General features: G+C 35.1%; 2 protein-coding genes across 2 annotated transcripts in view; both read left to right on the top strand.

The window, feature by feature from the left end:
• The window catches only part of LOC148955526 (zinc finger C4H2 domain-containing protein), a 264,715-nt gene that overhangs the window by 2,681 nt on the left and 243,284 nt on the right, over positions 1-18,750 (top strand). The gene's annotated exons all lie outside the window — the stretch shown is intronic.
• Positions 14,283-16,869, top strand: da (transcription factor daughterless). Its single transcript, XM_089102689.1, has one exon. The coding sequence runs from the start codon at positions 14,668-14,670 to the stop codon at positions 16,180-16,182; it is 1,515 nt and encodes a 504-aa protein (XP_088958815.1). The 5' UTR covers positions 14,283-14,667; the 3' UTR covers positions 16,183-16,869.

Consider the following 18,750-nt stretch of genomic DNA (forward strand, 5'->3'; position numbering starts at 1 on the left):
GTGTCATCCCAAAAACTTCCTTTGGGAAGTTGCTTCTTGGGGTTCCAAACAGAATTGCTGCATAACCATTTATTATTTAGTGAGGTGTAACATGAATATGGAGTGTGGCAGTGAGGACACTACTGCTGCAGGCAGCACACCATGATTCCTGAGAATTAAAGAAGGAAAATAACAAAATAAAAAAGTGTCAAAAGCAGAATATTAATTTTAAAAATTAATTTATTGAAGAAAATTAATTTCCTTTGCAAATTTCTTTTTGAGCATTTAAAGGAAACCTGAAAGGAACAGTTTGTTTCCCTTTTAATTTAGCTTATTGTCTAATTGACTTTTAAATGTTAGAGTATTTTAAAAGCCTATGATTTGATACTAAGGCAAAATTTTGTTTTCTGGATGAGATGTGAATTCTATAGCCTATATTTAAGCCACAAAATGAAATAATAAGAGTAAACACAGGCTACAAAAGTAACAAGTATTAGCTAGAGCCAACTAAATGAAAAAAAAGCATACCTGAAAAAATATCAATAAACATACACTGTACAGGGTAGTGTCTTAGGACCTACCCTTTTCAATATTTGTATAAATGATATTTTTTAATTAGCTACAAATCATCTCACTCTGTATGCTGACAACTCAAAACACAGGCGTTCCACCTGAAGCCAACACAGCTATGCATCCATTCCAATCTATTCAAAGCCTCCCTTTTTATACCCTCCCACAAAGTTCCCATTTCCTTTAAATATTTCTTTATGATGTCCTCCCATCCCAGACAAGGACAACCTGCTTTCTGTTTAGTCCCAGACGGTTGGTCAAAAAGAACTATCTTTGACAATCTGTCATCCTTTATCCGCGCAATATGCCCAAGCTACCTCAACCTTTCTTTTACTTTAGCCCTAGAAAGTAGTATTGAACAATGTTACCCGTATAGCCTGCTATTTGAAATATGGTCAGTCAGCCAGGTACCCAGAACAGTCCTTAAGCAATTTCTCTGGAAAACATCTAGGAAATCTCCATCTGCTTTTTGAAGCGCCCATGCTTCAGAGCTATATTTGACTACTGTCATTACTGTAGCTTCTAATATTCTAATCTTGATTTGCATACTTATCTTCCTTTTCTTCCAAACTTTGTTTTAACTCTGAAAACTGTGTAAGCAATAAACATAAGCTAATGTGAACTAAAAGAAAAAACATATGGTAGTACTTCCTCCAAAAGCAATTATTACATTTGAAAAGAGTAAAAAAAGGTATTGATTAGTGTATTCACTTTCCTAGCTAAATTAAAGGAAAAATTTACGCTTCTATCATACAGAGCCAATAGGACAGTGGTATTGACATTTATCATGTGGTTGAAAATTGTAATTTATCAAGAACTAACACTTTTGCCCTGATTATCCAAGCCATCTTTAGGCCTTTGAGAAGTTTTGGATCAGTTAATTCAAAAAGGCAAGAATAGTCCTCTAGGCATTTACAATGGACAACTGGAACTTGCAGTTTTCAATGACTACTTTCAGTGCTTTTGACTAGCAATTAACTACAGATGCTTAAAATTTTGGTAAATAATATACTTTTATTATTCAAAATGCAATGATCAGTTTCTCCTAAAGTGCAGGAAGGATGACAGATTCTTCCCAAGCTAATGCTTGCTGTAATCTAGGTGATGAAGAAAAGCTGGCTTTGAAACAGTTGTAGAAGTGGATTTTTCATCAGCTAAAATTATTAATGAAATCCTTCAACAAAGCTTATCTCTAATTTTTTCCCTTAGTTTGTACAGTTTCCTTATATTCATTTCAAAGCTCACTGGGAAATGTTGTGAAAATGTTACAATTCCAAGGCACAACCAATGCTGGGGCACCACCTCAAACACTGAGGATAAGATGCTATGCCTATTTCTCATTTGATCAATGCACTGGCCTTTAGAGTTCCTTAGCCTTTGCTGGGCCAATCCTTGACTAGGCATATTTTACCTGGTTAAAATTGATCACAATAAGCATTGGGTTAAACTGAACTTCCATAAACAATCTTTGGCATGTGAATGGGCATGTTGAGTTGGTGAAGAGAGGTAACGCTAGCTTACAAATGTTAAAATTAATGACAAAATTTTGCATTCCACCAACCCATCTTTTAAGAATTTACTGTACTTTTATTAGACCGCTTTTGGAGTATGCTGCCCCTGTGTGGCATTTCGGCTTAACTCTGGAACAATCTAACCGCATCAAAAGAATCCAGAAACGTGCTCTTGTTATAATTTCCCGTGGACCTGAAATTCCGTATTCTGAACTATTAGTTAAATTTGAGTTGGTTTTGCTGGAGTGAAGGAGGCTGAAGCTGAGTATGGATTTCGGCAAAAAATGCCTTGATAATAATAAACACCGTGATATCCTTCCCTCAGACTTTATCCCTAAACAACCACCAAAGGTTGTCGTGGGACCAGTCCTGAAGCTGACAAAAATAAAAGGCAAACATTTGCAGTACGATAGAACTTTTGTTCCCAGTTTCGTGAATGAGTACAATGTTACCTTCTAAAAAGTAGCATCTTTATTTATGTGATTTGATTGAATAAAATGATTTGATTGTTGTTTATAGTAGCCCACTGCTACGTACAAGGCCTCAGAACCAAGTTTGAGTCCCTATAGTTCTCAGCAGTTCCTAATATTTGATGAACCCATCAGACTATCTGTTGAACATTCTCAAGATACAGAGCAGTGAGGTTGTCATACATGAGTAAGCACTTCTCAGGCCAGACTGAGTGTGTACTTACAGCATGTAATGTGGAGGAGTAGGTAGCTCTGTTAATGCACAGGACCATATAAGCTACCATATTCATCATAGATCTCCCCAACTTAGCAGGCTAAGAGGCTATGTGGGTCAGGGTAACTCTTCCTAACAAGTCTGTGATCATTGTGAAAATATATTACCTTCCAACCTGTCAGACTACTAGCTACCTTGAAACCTACCTTGATTATATTTTAGGAAAACATGCCAAGGCTGCCAATATCCTCTATGTAAACTCCATTGTACATCTTATCCTGTGACTTCACAACAAACATACTGATAAGGAGGGATTAGATCTATATGATATGTCTATTTTGTAAAGATGTGAACAACTTGTTAAATTTGATCCTTACCATGACTACTGCTGTAAAATTACTGTAAAATAAAAACATGGCCAGTAAAATTGGTAAAAATTAAAGTAAAATAAGGTACTCCCTTGAAAATAAAGGGTAAAATTGTTGTTTTATACTTGCCCTGTAGCTAAAAGACCAGTGTGAGCTTTTTTTCTGTAATTTTTCAGCTTTTAATGAACATTTTTGAAGATTTGATTTTAAAAGGTGATATCCCTCCTCTATTTTGAAAACCAATGTGTAGAAATTTTTCTTGAAATAAATGAATTTAAGTTTTGTTAAAATCATATTTAGCTTAGAGCAGATAAATTGGATTAATACTCGTTTTATTTATTTATAATAAATAAGCTTTGATTTGCTTAGGGTCAAAGGCTAATTTACGCCTGATCCCCTGACACTCCAAGTTTCATTGAATTTCCAGACACCCCCTAATCAATCTATCTAGCAGTTTTGTTTTTTACAATTGTCCTCTCCCTTCCCAGGAAAAAAATAACATATATGACTTCCAATTTAGTTCTTTTTTTAGAGACATATCCTCTGCAAACATGCTCATTCATCTGCAGTAAAAAAAGGAAGAAAAAAAAAATTATGAGTGTTTCCCCTTCCATTTTGTTCTGCTTCCATCTCAGTGTTAGCATTAAGATAAATGATTGTTTATTTTGTGTTTTGTTTTGCAATGCTGCTGTTAACATTTGTTTTACCAAGTGTTTTTTTATTATTATTATTATTATTATATACTGCCCTATATGTCCGATGCAATACTGTCCTATACACCTTTAAAAATGCTCAGTAATATAAACAGTTTGTAAAAAAACGCCAAGTGTGTCTCAGGGCTATAAGTCTGTCTGGCGTAACAAAGCATATCAGAATAATAAAGTGTATTAAAGTAGAGGTAGTTGAAATTTTTAAGTGTTGGAGTATTAACTGAAATACAGTTCTGTGTGTAGGTAATATTGCTACAGACCCACAGGCCAAATGATATTGCTATCTAAAACTTTTTTAGTTGAAGGATTACATAAACTGTTCATTAAAAGAGAATAAGCATATGTGAATAATGTGATGTGCTGTAAGAGAAGGGCTAGTCAAACACCAATTTATAACTCAATTATAAACACTTCACAACAAAATATAATGAGTGCAGTTAACAATTATATTGCTTTCTTTTACCCTGCTGTGTAGCCTATCCAGTCAAAATCACAATAACAATGTCATAGATAATTTTGGAGACCACACTATCTTTCCATGACTATAAATAAAAGTTCAAATAGGGATAAATCCTTTTAATAGACAGTGTTTCACAAACAGTGATAGAAATTCACAAAAAAATACCAGATATTTTGGTCACATATGCAGTGGCCGTCATCAGTAGTAAAACTAAACTAGAACAATATTTTATATATGAAATCAAATAAAACTACACAACTACAGGTGAATTTGGGCTGAACTCTATCTATGATAATTTATTAAAACCTGACAGAGTAAAGTTCAATTCACTCAATGTAGTTGACCTCTGTCCAAGTGTTAACAAAATTAGAAAGGGTTTTCCTGGTAGAAACATCTTTTATTAGGTTTGCGTTTTTATGCAAAGATGTTCCTATTAAAGAGGTAATATCTTCCACAGGGACTTTATCTGGTTCAAAACAAAACTTCGGACCCTTTCAAGCACTGACTGTTCTTGTATTGTTAAATCTCTTGATGAAAAATTAACCACACCTGGTCCAACAATTGACGAAGGTATTACCGCATTATTTGTTGGTAATTTTGAAAACTTTTTTTTAGCAATCTTACTCTGGAAAGGTGAAAGTCATGGTTGAAGTGATTTTTTCCTGTTTGTTGAATAAAACAAAAGCCACTTACACTAACCTTTTTTGATATAAGATTTTCCAGGGAAAGTTTATCTCTCACTTTTAAAGCTCTTTTTCAACTTTTATCTTTAATAATGTGATTTAAAGTCTTGAAATGTAAGCTTCGTTAAAACTTTTCTTCCTTGAAAGTGCCCAAATGTAAATTGAATTTTAGTGAAGGTGGTTCAATTCTCATCTTCTTACATTGTAGAAGAAAATCCTGCTGGTTGATAACATTTGCATGTTTTTTTCTGAGTTTTCATATATTTATATATTTCATTATATTTATAAACATTTTTGGTCAAATCATCCCCACACTCCCTTTCCATAATGATAAATAAAAGTTCAAATAGGGATACAATCCTTTTAATAGACAGTGTTTCACAAACAGTGATAGAAATTCACAGAAAATACAAGATGTTTCAGTCAGATATGCAGTGACTGCCATCAGTAAATGGGTAGTTTTCTAAATTCTGTGAAGGATCTAACTTAAATGGGGCAAAAAATTGGGGTCTATCAGATCCCATGTACTTGTGGAAGCTCATATATGGGACGTGCAAACCAGATTTTGGAAATGAGATTATTACAGCATAAAGATTCTATTTCTTTGGCTTTAAAACAAGATTCTAAGTATAAAGATTTTACTTCAGCACTTTCAGAACATATTTTCAATTTTCCAGACCATTTTATTTTGTTTGATAATGTCTCTTTGATTTCTAGGGACTGGGGTTTAAAGCAAAATTTTTGTGAAACTCTTGAAATAAAAAAAGATCTAATTCAAGAATATAGCTATGAATCATGACACAGGGGAATTTGGGCTGAACTCTCTCTACCATAATGTATTAAAATCTGACAGAGTAAAGTTCAATTCACTCAGTGTAGCTAGCCTCTGTCCAAGTGTTATATCATTGAACACTAATGAACCAAATCCAAGTAGGTCAAAGAGGCTAGCTTCTGCCTTTGCTTTGAAAAGAATTAGAGAATTAAACAATATGTAGTTTTATTTGTTTCGTATATAAACTAGTGTTTTAAATTGTTTTAGTTCAGTTTTACTACTGATGACAGTCACTGCATATGTGACCAAAATATCTTGTATTTTTTTTAGTTTCTATCACTGTTTGTGAAACACTGTCTATTAAAATTATTTTATCCCTATTTGAACTTTTATTTAATAACAATATCTTATCCAAACGTGTTTCTCCCAGCATTTGGGTAGTTTTATGCTATGTTAACTACAAGGCGCCATAAAATATGTAAAGTATCAGTAAAAGAAGTAAAATAGCAATTTTACAGGAGTCCATAAAATTATGGTAAAATGCGTAAAATATCCAATCTTACTGTGATCAATTTTACCATTTACAACACTAACCGTGATTCAATTATCTTATCTTAATCTCTTCCCTACACATCACACATAATCTTTGTGTTGACACTCATCCTTTCACAAGTGACCACATTACAATCATTGTGTGTGAAAATCTCTGTATTCCTCCTCTAATAAAGGAAAAAAAAACTAATTTTGCAATACATAAGAGTAGATTCAGCTGGAATCAGTTTTAAAAGCAGCACAAAATGGTAGGCAGTGGTTGTTTTAGGGGGAGGGAAGGGTAGACTTGCCCCAGGCATAGAAATTTTAGGGATGCAAAATTTAAAATAAATTATCTAACAGTTATAATCTGTTTGTAATTTCTGAGATTTTATTTATATCAAAATAAAGTAGGGGTCACAGTTGGCTTTACATATAAGAAAACTGAATCCAACATTTTCATTTGTCCCATATCCTGTTCACCCTTCCTAGAAAATAAAAGTAAGTAGCAATAAAAGTAAAATGTTGCAATGATTTAGATCCCATTCAGTTGTTCCACAAAATCCAAGATATGAAGAAAATAATTCAACACATTTCCCTAAAGAAGCTTATAGATGTGTTCAAATTGACTGCACAATGCAGAGATGAAGGGGTCTTTGCAAATGTTAGATTTGCCTATGAAATATTATTAGCAATTGCAGTGTTGTGGCTAGTGATGAGAGGTTGTTTATCTTAGATTTTAGACCCTCCAGAGCCAGAAATGGTGCATAGGGCATCTATGAAACCTTGCCAGATATTGCAGAGCTGAGCTGCAGCCCTGATGTTGTCCCACTGTGGTTGAAGAGACATCTCCCCTCTACTTAGATCCTATTTACACTGTGGTTGCAAGGTGTGTCTTGGACAAGTTCTTCTGTGCCTCCCTTCTGGACACTACTCATAAAATGTTCATGGGAACCATTTTTCTGGCACAAGAAGGATTTGTCCAAGGCATGTCTATCTCCTCCATTTGAGAAGGTCAGTAAGTAATGATTGACCAGTTTGCTGGCAAACTCCTATGTTTGTGACCTTTTCTGGCCATGATATCCTCAGTATTCTTCTAAGACTCATTATTTCAAAGGCTAGAATATGTTTCTCCAGTTGGACATTTAGTTTCCAGTATTCACTTGCATAGAGTAGAATGGCCATCACACTACTATTCACGAGGCAGAGCTTCAAGCATATAGACTATTTCTTACTGCGCCAGATTGGTTTCAACTTATTAAAAGCCAATGTAGCTTGTCCGATCATCCTCTTGATTTTGTAGATCATTTCATCATTATAGTCAATCCAACCCCAAGGTACTTAAATTCATTGACCTGTTCAATTGTTTTATGTTTGTATTTCAGTGTCAGCAGAGTTAGACGTAGCCATGCTCTTTGTCTTACTAACATTCATTGTAAGCCCCACTTTTCTGGCCTTTTCATCTATGGGGTCAAGTAGCAACCGCAGTAGCTGTTTTTCTTCTTCAAGAAGTTCAACATGGTCAGCAAAGTCCAGGTCAAAGATCTGTCAGCTGCAAATCTTCACTCCAGAGTCTGAAGAATGCCTTAAAATGTAGTCCACAACAATAACAAACGGGAATGGGGATAGGACATATCCCTGTTTGACACCATTTCTGTGGGCACACAACATCCACTATCTTCCTGAAGTGTGATTATTGTTTTCACTAGTTTATCATGTATTCTCTAATAATTCAAAATCTTCCATAAAATCTTTCAATTAACGGAATCCATGTCAAAATCAATGCAGATATGTATATTTTCTTTGTTGCATTTCCTGGAATTTTCAACCATTAGTCAAAGAATGAAAATAAGATCAGAGCAAGAACTACCATGTTGGAAGCCATGTTGCTCTTCCCTGACGAGAGTCTAGGGCTGTTCTTAGGTGTTGTATTTTACTAGGCACAGACGTTAAGTTGATACCCCTCCAATCACAGATTAGCACATTGTCCTTCTTGAATAGTTTGGCCAATATGCCCCTTGTCCAATCTTTTAGGACTGTTTTGTTATTCCAGACGACCATTAGGAGAAAAGTCCAAACAGTTATGTAGACTTGAAGGAATGTTTTCAGCATCTCTGCTGTGATCCCATCAACTCCAGATGCAAGTCCATTTTTGAACTTTTTCACACCTGTTGTTAGCTCTTTGGTGCTGGGGGAGGGGGTCACCACTTATGTCAATTAGTAAGAGAGGTTAGACCAACTATGGACCAGGAGTAACTAAATGATTTAGCATTTTTGAGCATAGAACACAAAGAATTAGAAGCAATCAGTTGGGACAAGATAATTAATAATTTTGCCGAGGCTAAAGTAAGGCAATTCAGGTTTAAATTAATGTTTTTTTGTTTTTTTTTAATAAATGTAAACTGTTAAAATTTGTCCTGAGAATTTTGGAAGACAGGGGGGGGGGGGCTAATCAAGAATTTGCCTCTGACTCAAGAGAGGCCAGAACTGTCACTTGTAGCATGTTCATCTGTCAGCTACTAAAATAATAAAAAAAGCTGAATATTTGTCAAATAAAATAATGTTTACCAATTTTAGCAATTTACCAATTGTCTACTGAAGAACAGAAATTATTGCCTGCAGGCTAGGTTGGCCTGCAAACCTACAAAGGTTGGCAGTAATATACTAGTACTACTACCACTATTACTAAAACTAATCCCACTACTACTTGTATTACAACTACTACTAACACTAGGAGTATTAAGATGAAAATTTTTGAAAGTATTGGGGGTGAAGTTCAACTGAATTAAACCAGCACTATGGATATACCGGTTATCCAAAGGACAAACTGGCGATATCATAGCAATGGCCAATTGAATTAAGTCGAAACTTCCAAGCTTGATGAAGCTTATGTTCAACTGACCAAAAGGTAACTTGTTAGTACTACTGTTGCTTCTAGTGCAAGTGCTATTACTGTTACTACCACTGCTAGTACTCCTACTGCTACTACTGTTGCTGCTATTACAACTATGGCTAAGTGTATGAAGGTGAAATTTTCAGGGAATGTTGAGAGGAAAAGTTGTACTGAATCACAACAAGCCGTGTGCATGAAGGTTATTGAAACGGTATATCACCAATATCTTAGGAACAACTTGGTGTGTGAAGTTGAAACAATCCCTGTAAATTGTATATAGTATGATATAGGCAAGGGTATACTAAAGGAAAGTGATCTGTTTTTGTGGATACTTGAATTATGTAGGCCTTTTTTAGTTTAGATGAAATTTTTGAAGATGTTAAATTTCAGGTGGGGGAAGGGGAAAACTAAGGTCTGGAGGAGGCAGTTGCAGCCCCCCTCCCTCCCATAGCAAATTGCACTCCTGGTTAGAGTTACTTTGGTCGGTCATTTGATTTGGTTTTTAACCAGGTGGTAGTGTCATTATTCCATACATTCTCTTATTGCTCCCTCATGTTTTAAAAGCCTAATGGATTTATCAAAGGCTATATTGCGTATGCAGATAATGTATTACTTATTAGCCATGCTAAGTTTGGCCTAGCAAAGTCAACACAGCTCATTTCTAAATTTTTAATTCTAAACACCAAAGTAGTTATTTAGATTGCAGATTCTTTTCAGTTAGTATTTGCTTGTTTCTTTGTTGCATTTGGCTTGGGATTCATGCTTGATCCTTGTGTGTTTACTATCTATTCTAGTGTGTTTATTAATGTTAAAAAGAATTTTAAAGCAGGTGATGCAGAAGTAGTCCCAAAACAGGGTAAATTTTCCTGTATTTCCTTGGCAAAACTTTTTTATTCAACGTATTAATGCAATTTCATTTTCTTCGGACAGATTTGCGTTCATTTTTAAATACGGTACTGGTGACATGTGGGATATAAGGATTTTGTATTTCTATTCTTGTAAACATTTATTGCATCTACCTTGGTGAAATTAGAACCATACGGTTTTTTGCAAGTTTGCTGCAATAGATATACTAACTTCACATGGAAAAATACATTTGAAGTTGAAGGAGGAAACATATCTGTAATTAGATAACATTTCACCCTTTTTTGCAGTTTTTCTACTTAGGCCTGACACTAAGACTACAATCAAGCACTGTTCATCTTGTTTGTTATATAAATATATGTTTGATAAGTTTTATTGTTTGAAATATTCAAGTTGTTTTGTGTATCTTCATTTTATTTGACTTGATTATTCATTTTAATTAATATTTGTCTTAGGTCTTATTTATCTATTGATAGTAATTTATGTTTGTTTTAAGCTTGAATTTTTATTTGACTTTATTTCTTTTCGTCTTTGGTTTAACGTAGCACTGTACTTTTTTTTGAAAAACTTATTTTTTTGAAAACGTTTAAAAAAAAATAATTTCTGTTCATTTTATATTGACATTACCTTTTTTAATGGGTATTAAAAGGAATATTTGCAAATCATTTTTCAGTTTTTTTTTTCTCTTAAGAATCAATATCTTGACTTGCTGTATATATTTTCGACAAAATTTTGCAACGAACATTAATAATCGTTTTACTATAGAAGTCTTGATCGATGGACAGGGGGAATATTAGGCAAATGAATGGATTGGAAGCATGTATAAATTTTGGCCTTCTATAGGACTGATCCTCGTCAAGTTACCACCTTGAGTATAGACAAATATTGATTGACTATTTCATTATAAGGATTTTATTGTCATTTTTACCTGTTTGTTTGTTAAATAAATGAATTTGGGCTTATTTACTAAAAACAGTTCTGGTTTAGTCTTTTAAAATAAAAACAGGACTTTAAGAATCATTTCAACTAGATCTGTTTCTGGTTGAGCTACCTTGGTTCTAAAGCCTCAATAGAAATGTTTTCATGGCAGGATATTTAAAGGAGATCAAGATACAAAAAACCATATTTTCAAACTGAGAATCAATGTAGATACTGCTACTACTAACCACTCACTACAACATCAAGCCGCCCGAGACCAACACTGCTACGCATGCTCCTCCACCCCAATATATTCAAAGCCTCCCTCTTTACACCCTCCCTGGAAGTTCCCATTTCTCTTAAATCTTTTTTTTATGACATCCTCCCACCCCAACTGCGAACGAACTGCTTTCCGTTTATCCCTAGGCGGCTGGCCAAAAGGGTAATTTTTGGCAATATGTCATCCTTCATCCGCAGCACGTACTCTAGCTATCTCAACCTTTCTCTTATTATAGCCCTAGAAAGTGGGATTGAACTACACTTTTCGTACAGCCTACTGTTTGAAATATGGTTAGTCAGCCGAGTACCCAGAACAATCCGTAGGCAATTTCTCTGAAAAACATCTAGCAAATCTTCATCCACTTTTCGGAGCGCTCATGCTTCAGAGCCTTATTTGACCACTGTCATCACTGTAGCTTCCGATATTCTGATCTTGGTTTTCTGACTTATCTTCATATTGTTCCAAACTTTTCTTAACTGTGAAAAACAAAACCTGGCCCTTGGCTATTCTACTTTTAACATCTTTACTGCTCCCACCGTCTGTCCTAATAATACTACTAAGGTAAGGAAAGCTGTCCACCTGATCCACCTTTTCGTTACCCAACATCACCTTTTCATCTTCACTTATTCCTAGCCTTAGCGACTTAGTCTTCTTAACATTAACTTTCAATGTAGATATGTTTTTAAATACTTTTTGGCTCAATAAGCTCCTTTTGAACCCCCCCCTCCCCCTCTCCAATTCAAAATTCAAAGTCGCCTTGATCTCCCCATCAAGTATTCTCTCGGAGTTTCAGTTAGGTCACTTGGGCTGGTGATGTATATCTTAGCCGTGCCTAAGATATTACAGGTATATCTGTATGACAACCTGTGTGCACATAGTATCTTTTATTTAGTTTATCATTCTCTTATAGTGTCAACTTAACTCCATAAGCTTTCCTTGAGATTTTACAGAAACGCCCCTTGGACAACCCAGATGCATATAGTGTCTTTTGATTTAGTTCAACTTCCCACATACCCTTAGCTGCTCCTGGCTATTGCTGATATGCCATTCTGACAGGCAACAAATCATTTGATTTGTTTCTGGCTGAGGGTCCCAAGGTTTGGCAACTTTAATTGAGATGTCTCCACGACCTGAAATATTAAAAAGATCAAGATACAAAAAAGAATATTTCACACTCAAAATTAATACAACTTAAATTTGTTCATTAACCTTTGTCCTTGATAAGCTCCACTTTGTCCCAAAATAAAAATTTTGAATATACTTGCCCCCCACCCCAATCCAGTATTCCCTCGAAGTTTCAGTTGGATTTTATAGGTTGGTAATTTATACCCTTAGCTTTTCCTGAGATATTGCGGATATACCCGTTTGACAACCTGGATGTATATAATGAGTTTCGATTTAGTTCAGCACCCCCCTCAATATTTTCTGAACTTTCAACTTAATACCCTTAGTCATCCCTGAGATACTGCACATATGCCCTTTTGACAACCATAATACATTAAATGTTTTTATCTTTCTCATCCATTTAAACATGCCCTGAGAGTTTCAACTTAATACCCTTAGCCGTTTCTGAGATAGTGCAGATATGCCCTTTTGTCATCCTGGATGAATATAGTGTCTTTTGACTTAGTTTTACTTCCCCCTCAACATCAAATGATTTTTTTTTATTAATGCCCTTAGCCTTTCCGGATAGACCTTGGATAAAAATCCCCCCTTTCTAATAATAAATCCTATAGTAAAACGTGGGCTACTTGTGTAATTTATAACCCTCGCCCCAGGGACTGTGGGGGTTCGTGTCATCCTCGGAGGCATAGTTATTGGACCTTTCTTTTATTTTGAGTGAGTTGACTATCTCAAAATTTTGATTGGTGTTAGGGGGGGGGGGGTAATTAAAAATAAGAGGGGAGGGAAATTAAAAATAAGAGGGGAGGGAACTAGCCGCCCTTTAACCACTTTTGACTCTTAAAAAGGGCACTAGAACTGTCAATTTCTAAGCGAGTGAATGCCCCTCCAAAGTTTCTACATCAACATCTTCAATTCGAACTGGCCTGATGAAATAAAAACGAAAAATTCAAAACATTGAAGCTGTATTGTTTTTTACTTGCGCGTCGCTATCGTGCTGCCTCTGATGGTTTTAAAATAAAAAAAAAAACAATGAAAAAAATAACAGTTTTTCGAAAACTAAAGCTAAATGGAATTCTCAAAAAATTTCGTGTCAAGAAATGTTCAGAATTAGAGTTATTTTTATTCATACAAGTCCTCGTAGTCAAGATATATGCAACAAGGCATATGTGTAGGCATCACGGCCCACTCTTTCTATCTGAAAGAAGAAATTTGTAGGGACCAGGGGGGGGGGGAGAGTACTTTTGCAAATAGTTTTGCTCATATATCTATCAAATTATTTTGTCAAAGCCTCTTTTAATTTCTACGAGCAACAGGTTAGCATATGCATAAACCTAATGCGAACTGGGTAAAAGACTAATGGTGCATGCCTTTTATTGGGATTATCTTCGAAAAAAAATACCTTTTTTGTTTTTGCACATGACGCTTCAAAGAAATACATATAATAAATGTCAAAGCCCTGAAGAGGAGGTTCTCATACTATCATCATCTATATAAAAAATTCTGAATTTGCATTTTGGTGACTTAGCCAGGAGCTGGGAAGTATACTTCCTTCTTTGAGGACCCTTGTGAGGCTTTCTATCAGGGTTTTCATTTCACGAAAATGCTGGGGGTGAAGTATTAAGATGTATTTTTCAAAACCTAGAGGCAAGGGCAATTTGTTGTTTTATCGATTTTGCACTGAAAAAAAAAAAAATTAAAAGCCATAGGCAACAGTAAAGTTTTCAATACAATTTAAAATACTTGGAATATGGCACTTATCTGAAGCCCATCTATATCCCTCCCTACGTACATCATCAGTAGATTCGTTTGATGCATTGTTATGTGAATTGATAATTGTAGCCTCTTCTAAGTTTCTGAATAGATGGCGTAAGCAATGAAAAAAAACAATCTGTCTGTTTGGCAACGTTGCCCGGAGGTTGATTATTCTAGCAAAGAGTTTAGTCCGCCATGTTTGGTTATATGAGAGTCATCGAACTTTGATCTGTGAGTGTTAAAATATGATAGAGTAAACGCTAAATTGAGGATTATAGTGATAAGATTGCTGATAAGCTTGGATATAAAAACCGAACTTGGAAAACAACTTTTGGTACTTGGAAAGGATTTTGTTTGTTAATGATACTTATATGCTGCCAAAGTAGAACACTAATTTTTATCTTATTATGACTTCTGCTGTATTATTTTTGTCCTAAATATTAAAGGCCGGAAAATAGAGGTTGGATTCTGTAGTACCACAGTAGGACTTAGAAATCTGTGGTACTGCAGTATAAATTTTTTTGCCAAAGTTTTTTTTCAACTTCCTTGTAAAATAGAAGTGAATTAATGATGGCTGCAGCTGAAGATGAGCCTATGAAGCTTTATGAGGTGTTTCAAAATTGCTTTAATAAAATAGCCAATAAACAGAATGGGAGTGATAAAATTATTTCCCAGCAAGGACAGTTAAATAATGTTTACTCTGGTACTGTATATGGAGAAAGTCCAGGCTCATCATTCCAAAGTGATTCCCCTTATTATCCGTTTGGCTCTGTCAGACCTCCCTTATCTCCAAATTCTGAGAAAAAGAAGAAAGAAATAGATGATAATGACCCTATTGATATGTTAGGGCAGTCTCAGTGGCAATATGGGGTAAATCAAGATTCTCAGAGATTTGCCTCGCCAAAAGGTGGTAATGGTGCATATTACAATGCCCAATATTTCTTGCCTGATAGTGTTTTAAATAGTGCTGATCCATGGAGTACTAATCCTGCCACAATGCCATTATATGGTGCTCCATTTGAAATCCCATCTGGCAGCTCCCATTTTCCTCAATCATTTGGACAGTCTGCAACTAATCTGAATCCTGCACTAGATACAATGAGCTATGCTATTCCTGGAGTATCTGTAGACCCTGATACTTTATCTGGTTTGCCACCTTTGTCTTCATTTGTCCCATTACCAAATCAAAGTATGCATCAACCTGTTAATTCCAGTTCAGTTAATGCTGTTTACTCAGACTCTCTTGTTTCTCAATCAGTTGAATATTCCAAAGCTCCTTTATATAGTCCAGATCCTAGTGTTCCATTTCCTAATGCCTCTGTTTCATCCCCCACACCTGGTATGCAACAGTGGAATGGTCCTAATGGTCAGTTTGTCCCTGGCCATATTGAGGAAAGATTAGATGATGCTATACATGTAATGAGAAATCATGCTGAAATAGAAGCTCAAAATGGACTTGTTGGAATGGGTTATGGCACAAGTTTAGATCCAAGTGCAGATCAGCTTAAATTAGATCAGTCCCCTTTACAGCCTGTTGTATCTTCTAGTAAGCCACGTAAAAGAAAAGATCCTGACCTCATTGAACAGAAAGGAGGAATGTCTCCTGGTTTAGCTCCAACTCCCACCCCCTCCTCATCCTCTCGGGCTTCAAAGAGATCCAGGCGCTATGAAGATGACTTACTAGAAGGAGACCCAGAGGTAAAAGTTGTGAAAGAAAAAGAGAGAAGACAAGCAAATAATGCAAGAGAAAGAATTAGAGTGAGAGATATTAATGAAGCATTTAAAGAGCTCGGTAGAATGTGTATGATGCATTTGAAAACAGATAAAGCTCAAACTAAGTTATGTGTGTTACAGCAAGCAGTGGATGTTATAGCTCAGCTAGAGCAACGGGTTAGAGAAAGAAACCTAAACCCTAAAGCAGCTTGTTTAAAAAGAAGGGAGGAAGACAAAGGTGATGATGGTCTCCCTAAAAGCCTTGTGATGAGTTCTGGGACCTCTGTTGTTCAAGCACCACAATTAATGAACATGCAATACACTGCAATGCCATCAGATGGGACTCATAGTCTTGGTCAACAACATTGACAAAAGCCATATGCTATTGTGCTCTAGACAAATTCCAGTTAAGTAATTTAAATTGTGTGATAAAATTACATATTAGTGATAGTTTTATACAGTGAAAAATATGCTATTGTGGATAATGGAAATTGCAAGCTATGAATTGTGATTGTGCCACATAAGGTCAGCAAAGATTGGCTTTCTGATATTAATTTGGTATTATTTATACTCCCTTGCTATTAAAGTAATGTATATTTTTAATGTTGAGAAACATATTTTTTGATTAATTTTATATTTGCAATGTATTGACAGTTGCATAGGTTAGTGTATGCTGAATTTTCATATTTTATCTTGCAACTTCATCAGATGTATGAATTAAATTTTCTGAAGCTTGGTTTTAGTAAGACAGTAACAGGGCTCTGTCTCTGCTTGGAATTTTTTCTGATATTATAATTTTGGGAGATATTGTGCCTTTTCTAAATCATATCAGTATGGTATTGTTTCATATCATGCTTTAACTTACTCGTTTTTTATAGCCTTTCAGCTCTATGTAGAGTAAGGTAAAATTTAGTTAATTTGCATTGTCAAACTGACAGGAACGTTTTTAGTGTAGCTGTAAGTGTTTTTTGGATGTTATTTTAATTTTTCTGCAAATATTTTAAACCGAATTGAAACCTGAATGTAGAAGTTTTAATATAGAGATTATTCCAGTTATTTGGTTCTCTTGCTTTTCTTAACTTTTTCTAATGTTGTCAGGTTTGAGTTTAGTTACTAATTCAATGGCAATTGTGCACCTTCATTTGCAGTTTGAAGGAAACATTGTAAGTAGATTTGATTCCCCATTTGGTACTGTTTCCAAATATTATGGTCAATCCTATGACAACTGTATCAAACCCCCCCCCCTATGAGGGCCAGATGGGTTATAGTTCATGGTTAAGTACAATACATGGCTGATTTTATTTTTTTTAATTTTCATTATTTTGCATTGTGGACCATCTGTTGATGAGAATAAAGTAAAAAAAAAACAAACAAACCAACAAAATTAGTAATGTTTTGGATACAGCCCTGGCTATATCTGGCCCCACTAGGGAGGAGGGGGTGGCTGGGATGCAATTTTTATGGTAGCATTATTATTGTTGGAAACAACTGAGTTTTATATCTAAAAAAACCTTATTTGGAAGTTTTGAGTTACTTCTACAGAGAAATAAGTTATTTAATATTAATTGTTAATGGTGCAAGCATCACTGTTTTAGTTTAATTGTTTGCAGAATACTTGTTTTTTTTTCTACAAATTTTGTGGAAGTTTCTCCTTTCCAAATATTAAACCTCTTCATCATTAATGGAAGATTTCAGTTTGCTTGAAACACTTAGTTGTCAGGAATAAACTTGTAACAGCTTATAGTCAGGATTTCAATCATCACCTATTTACCAGTACAGTGTAAATGCATGGTTTCTAATTTCGGCCTGTTAGTTTTTCAGCTCTCTCTTTGTTATGAAACCTTCAAACCGTTTTTAGATTTTAATAGCTGGAAACAAATGATTAGGTCTATAGTTGTTAGACATCTTCTCATCCCTTTTAGGTGATTGTATGGTAAGCTCTGGGCATGAGTGCACATAATTCAGACCATTTGGTGGAGGGTTTAAGGGTGTTAAAGGTCAATATAAAAGTATATTTGTCAGGGGCGATTTGTCTTTATTACCTCATGGCTGTAGACTTACCTATTTTTAGCACAAGTTTTCTTGTAAATCTTTGATAATATCTAGATGCTGTAAATGACCAGAAATATAAGTATGGAGGAGGGTTGGGTGCTTCTGGACATTCCAAAACGTGTAGCTTTTTACCTATAATTTAAATGTTTGATGAAGATGCCCCCCTCCCACTGGAATAAATTTGAATGTTTATGCCTTTGAGTAAGTTTCCTTTTATTGCATAAAAAGACTCACTTAGGGTTAGACTGGTAACTGATCTTAAAGTACTGTGCTTCTATGAACTCCAGAACACATAGGCAGGATTTTATGATGATGTTTGGAGTCTTCTGGTAAGAGGGTCTATAAAGCTAAAAGGAGGACTGTGGTATAAGATCTTCCTGGGGATCTTTTGTGGGAGAGGGCTCTCCTTTATCCTTCTGTGCAAGTACATGATGAATAATTTATGGACCAAATATTTTTTAATTTGATTATCTGTCAAGTGCGTAAGTTAGACTTATTGTACTGAAGGAGTGTTGCAAATTTTTTCTTTTGTTGGAGGGCCTGGAAATGGAAGCAGGCACATGGCTAGCTAATCCCCTGATTTAATGGGTGAGGGGATTTGCACCAATTTTGTGAAAATTTGTACTCCCTGTGCCCTTATATATCATGAACAACAAACAAAAGTTGGGAGGATATGAATTTTCTATGGGGAACATTTAGACTAATCTTAGAGATATGGCCTTTTTTGTACACAAGAATAAATATTTTGATACAGGTGAACATTATTTGATACAAGTATCACCCTTGGGGAAAGGGCTGATGCTTTTTCTTAGAAACGATGGATGACAAAAAAATGAAGGGTTTATTTTTAAATCAATTTATTCTATAATAGTGGCCTTGCTACAA

Source organism: Artemia sp. Qi Xiang Cuo, chromosome 2, assembly GCF_049724085.1.
Source record: "Artemia sp. Qi Xiang Cuo chromosome 2, ASM4972408v1, whole genome shotgun sequence".
NCBI classification, from domain to species: domain Eukaryota; kingdom Metazoa; phylum Arthropoda; class Branchiopoda; order Anostraca; family Artemiidae; genus Artemia; species Artemia sp. Qi Xiang Cuo.

Bases quoted from the DNA above. Each gene is read 5' to 3' on its own strand.
- da (XM_089102689.1), top strand. From the start codon at position 14,668: ATGATGGCTGCAGCTGAAGATGAGCCTATGAAGCTTTATGAGGTGTTT.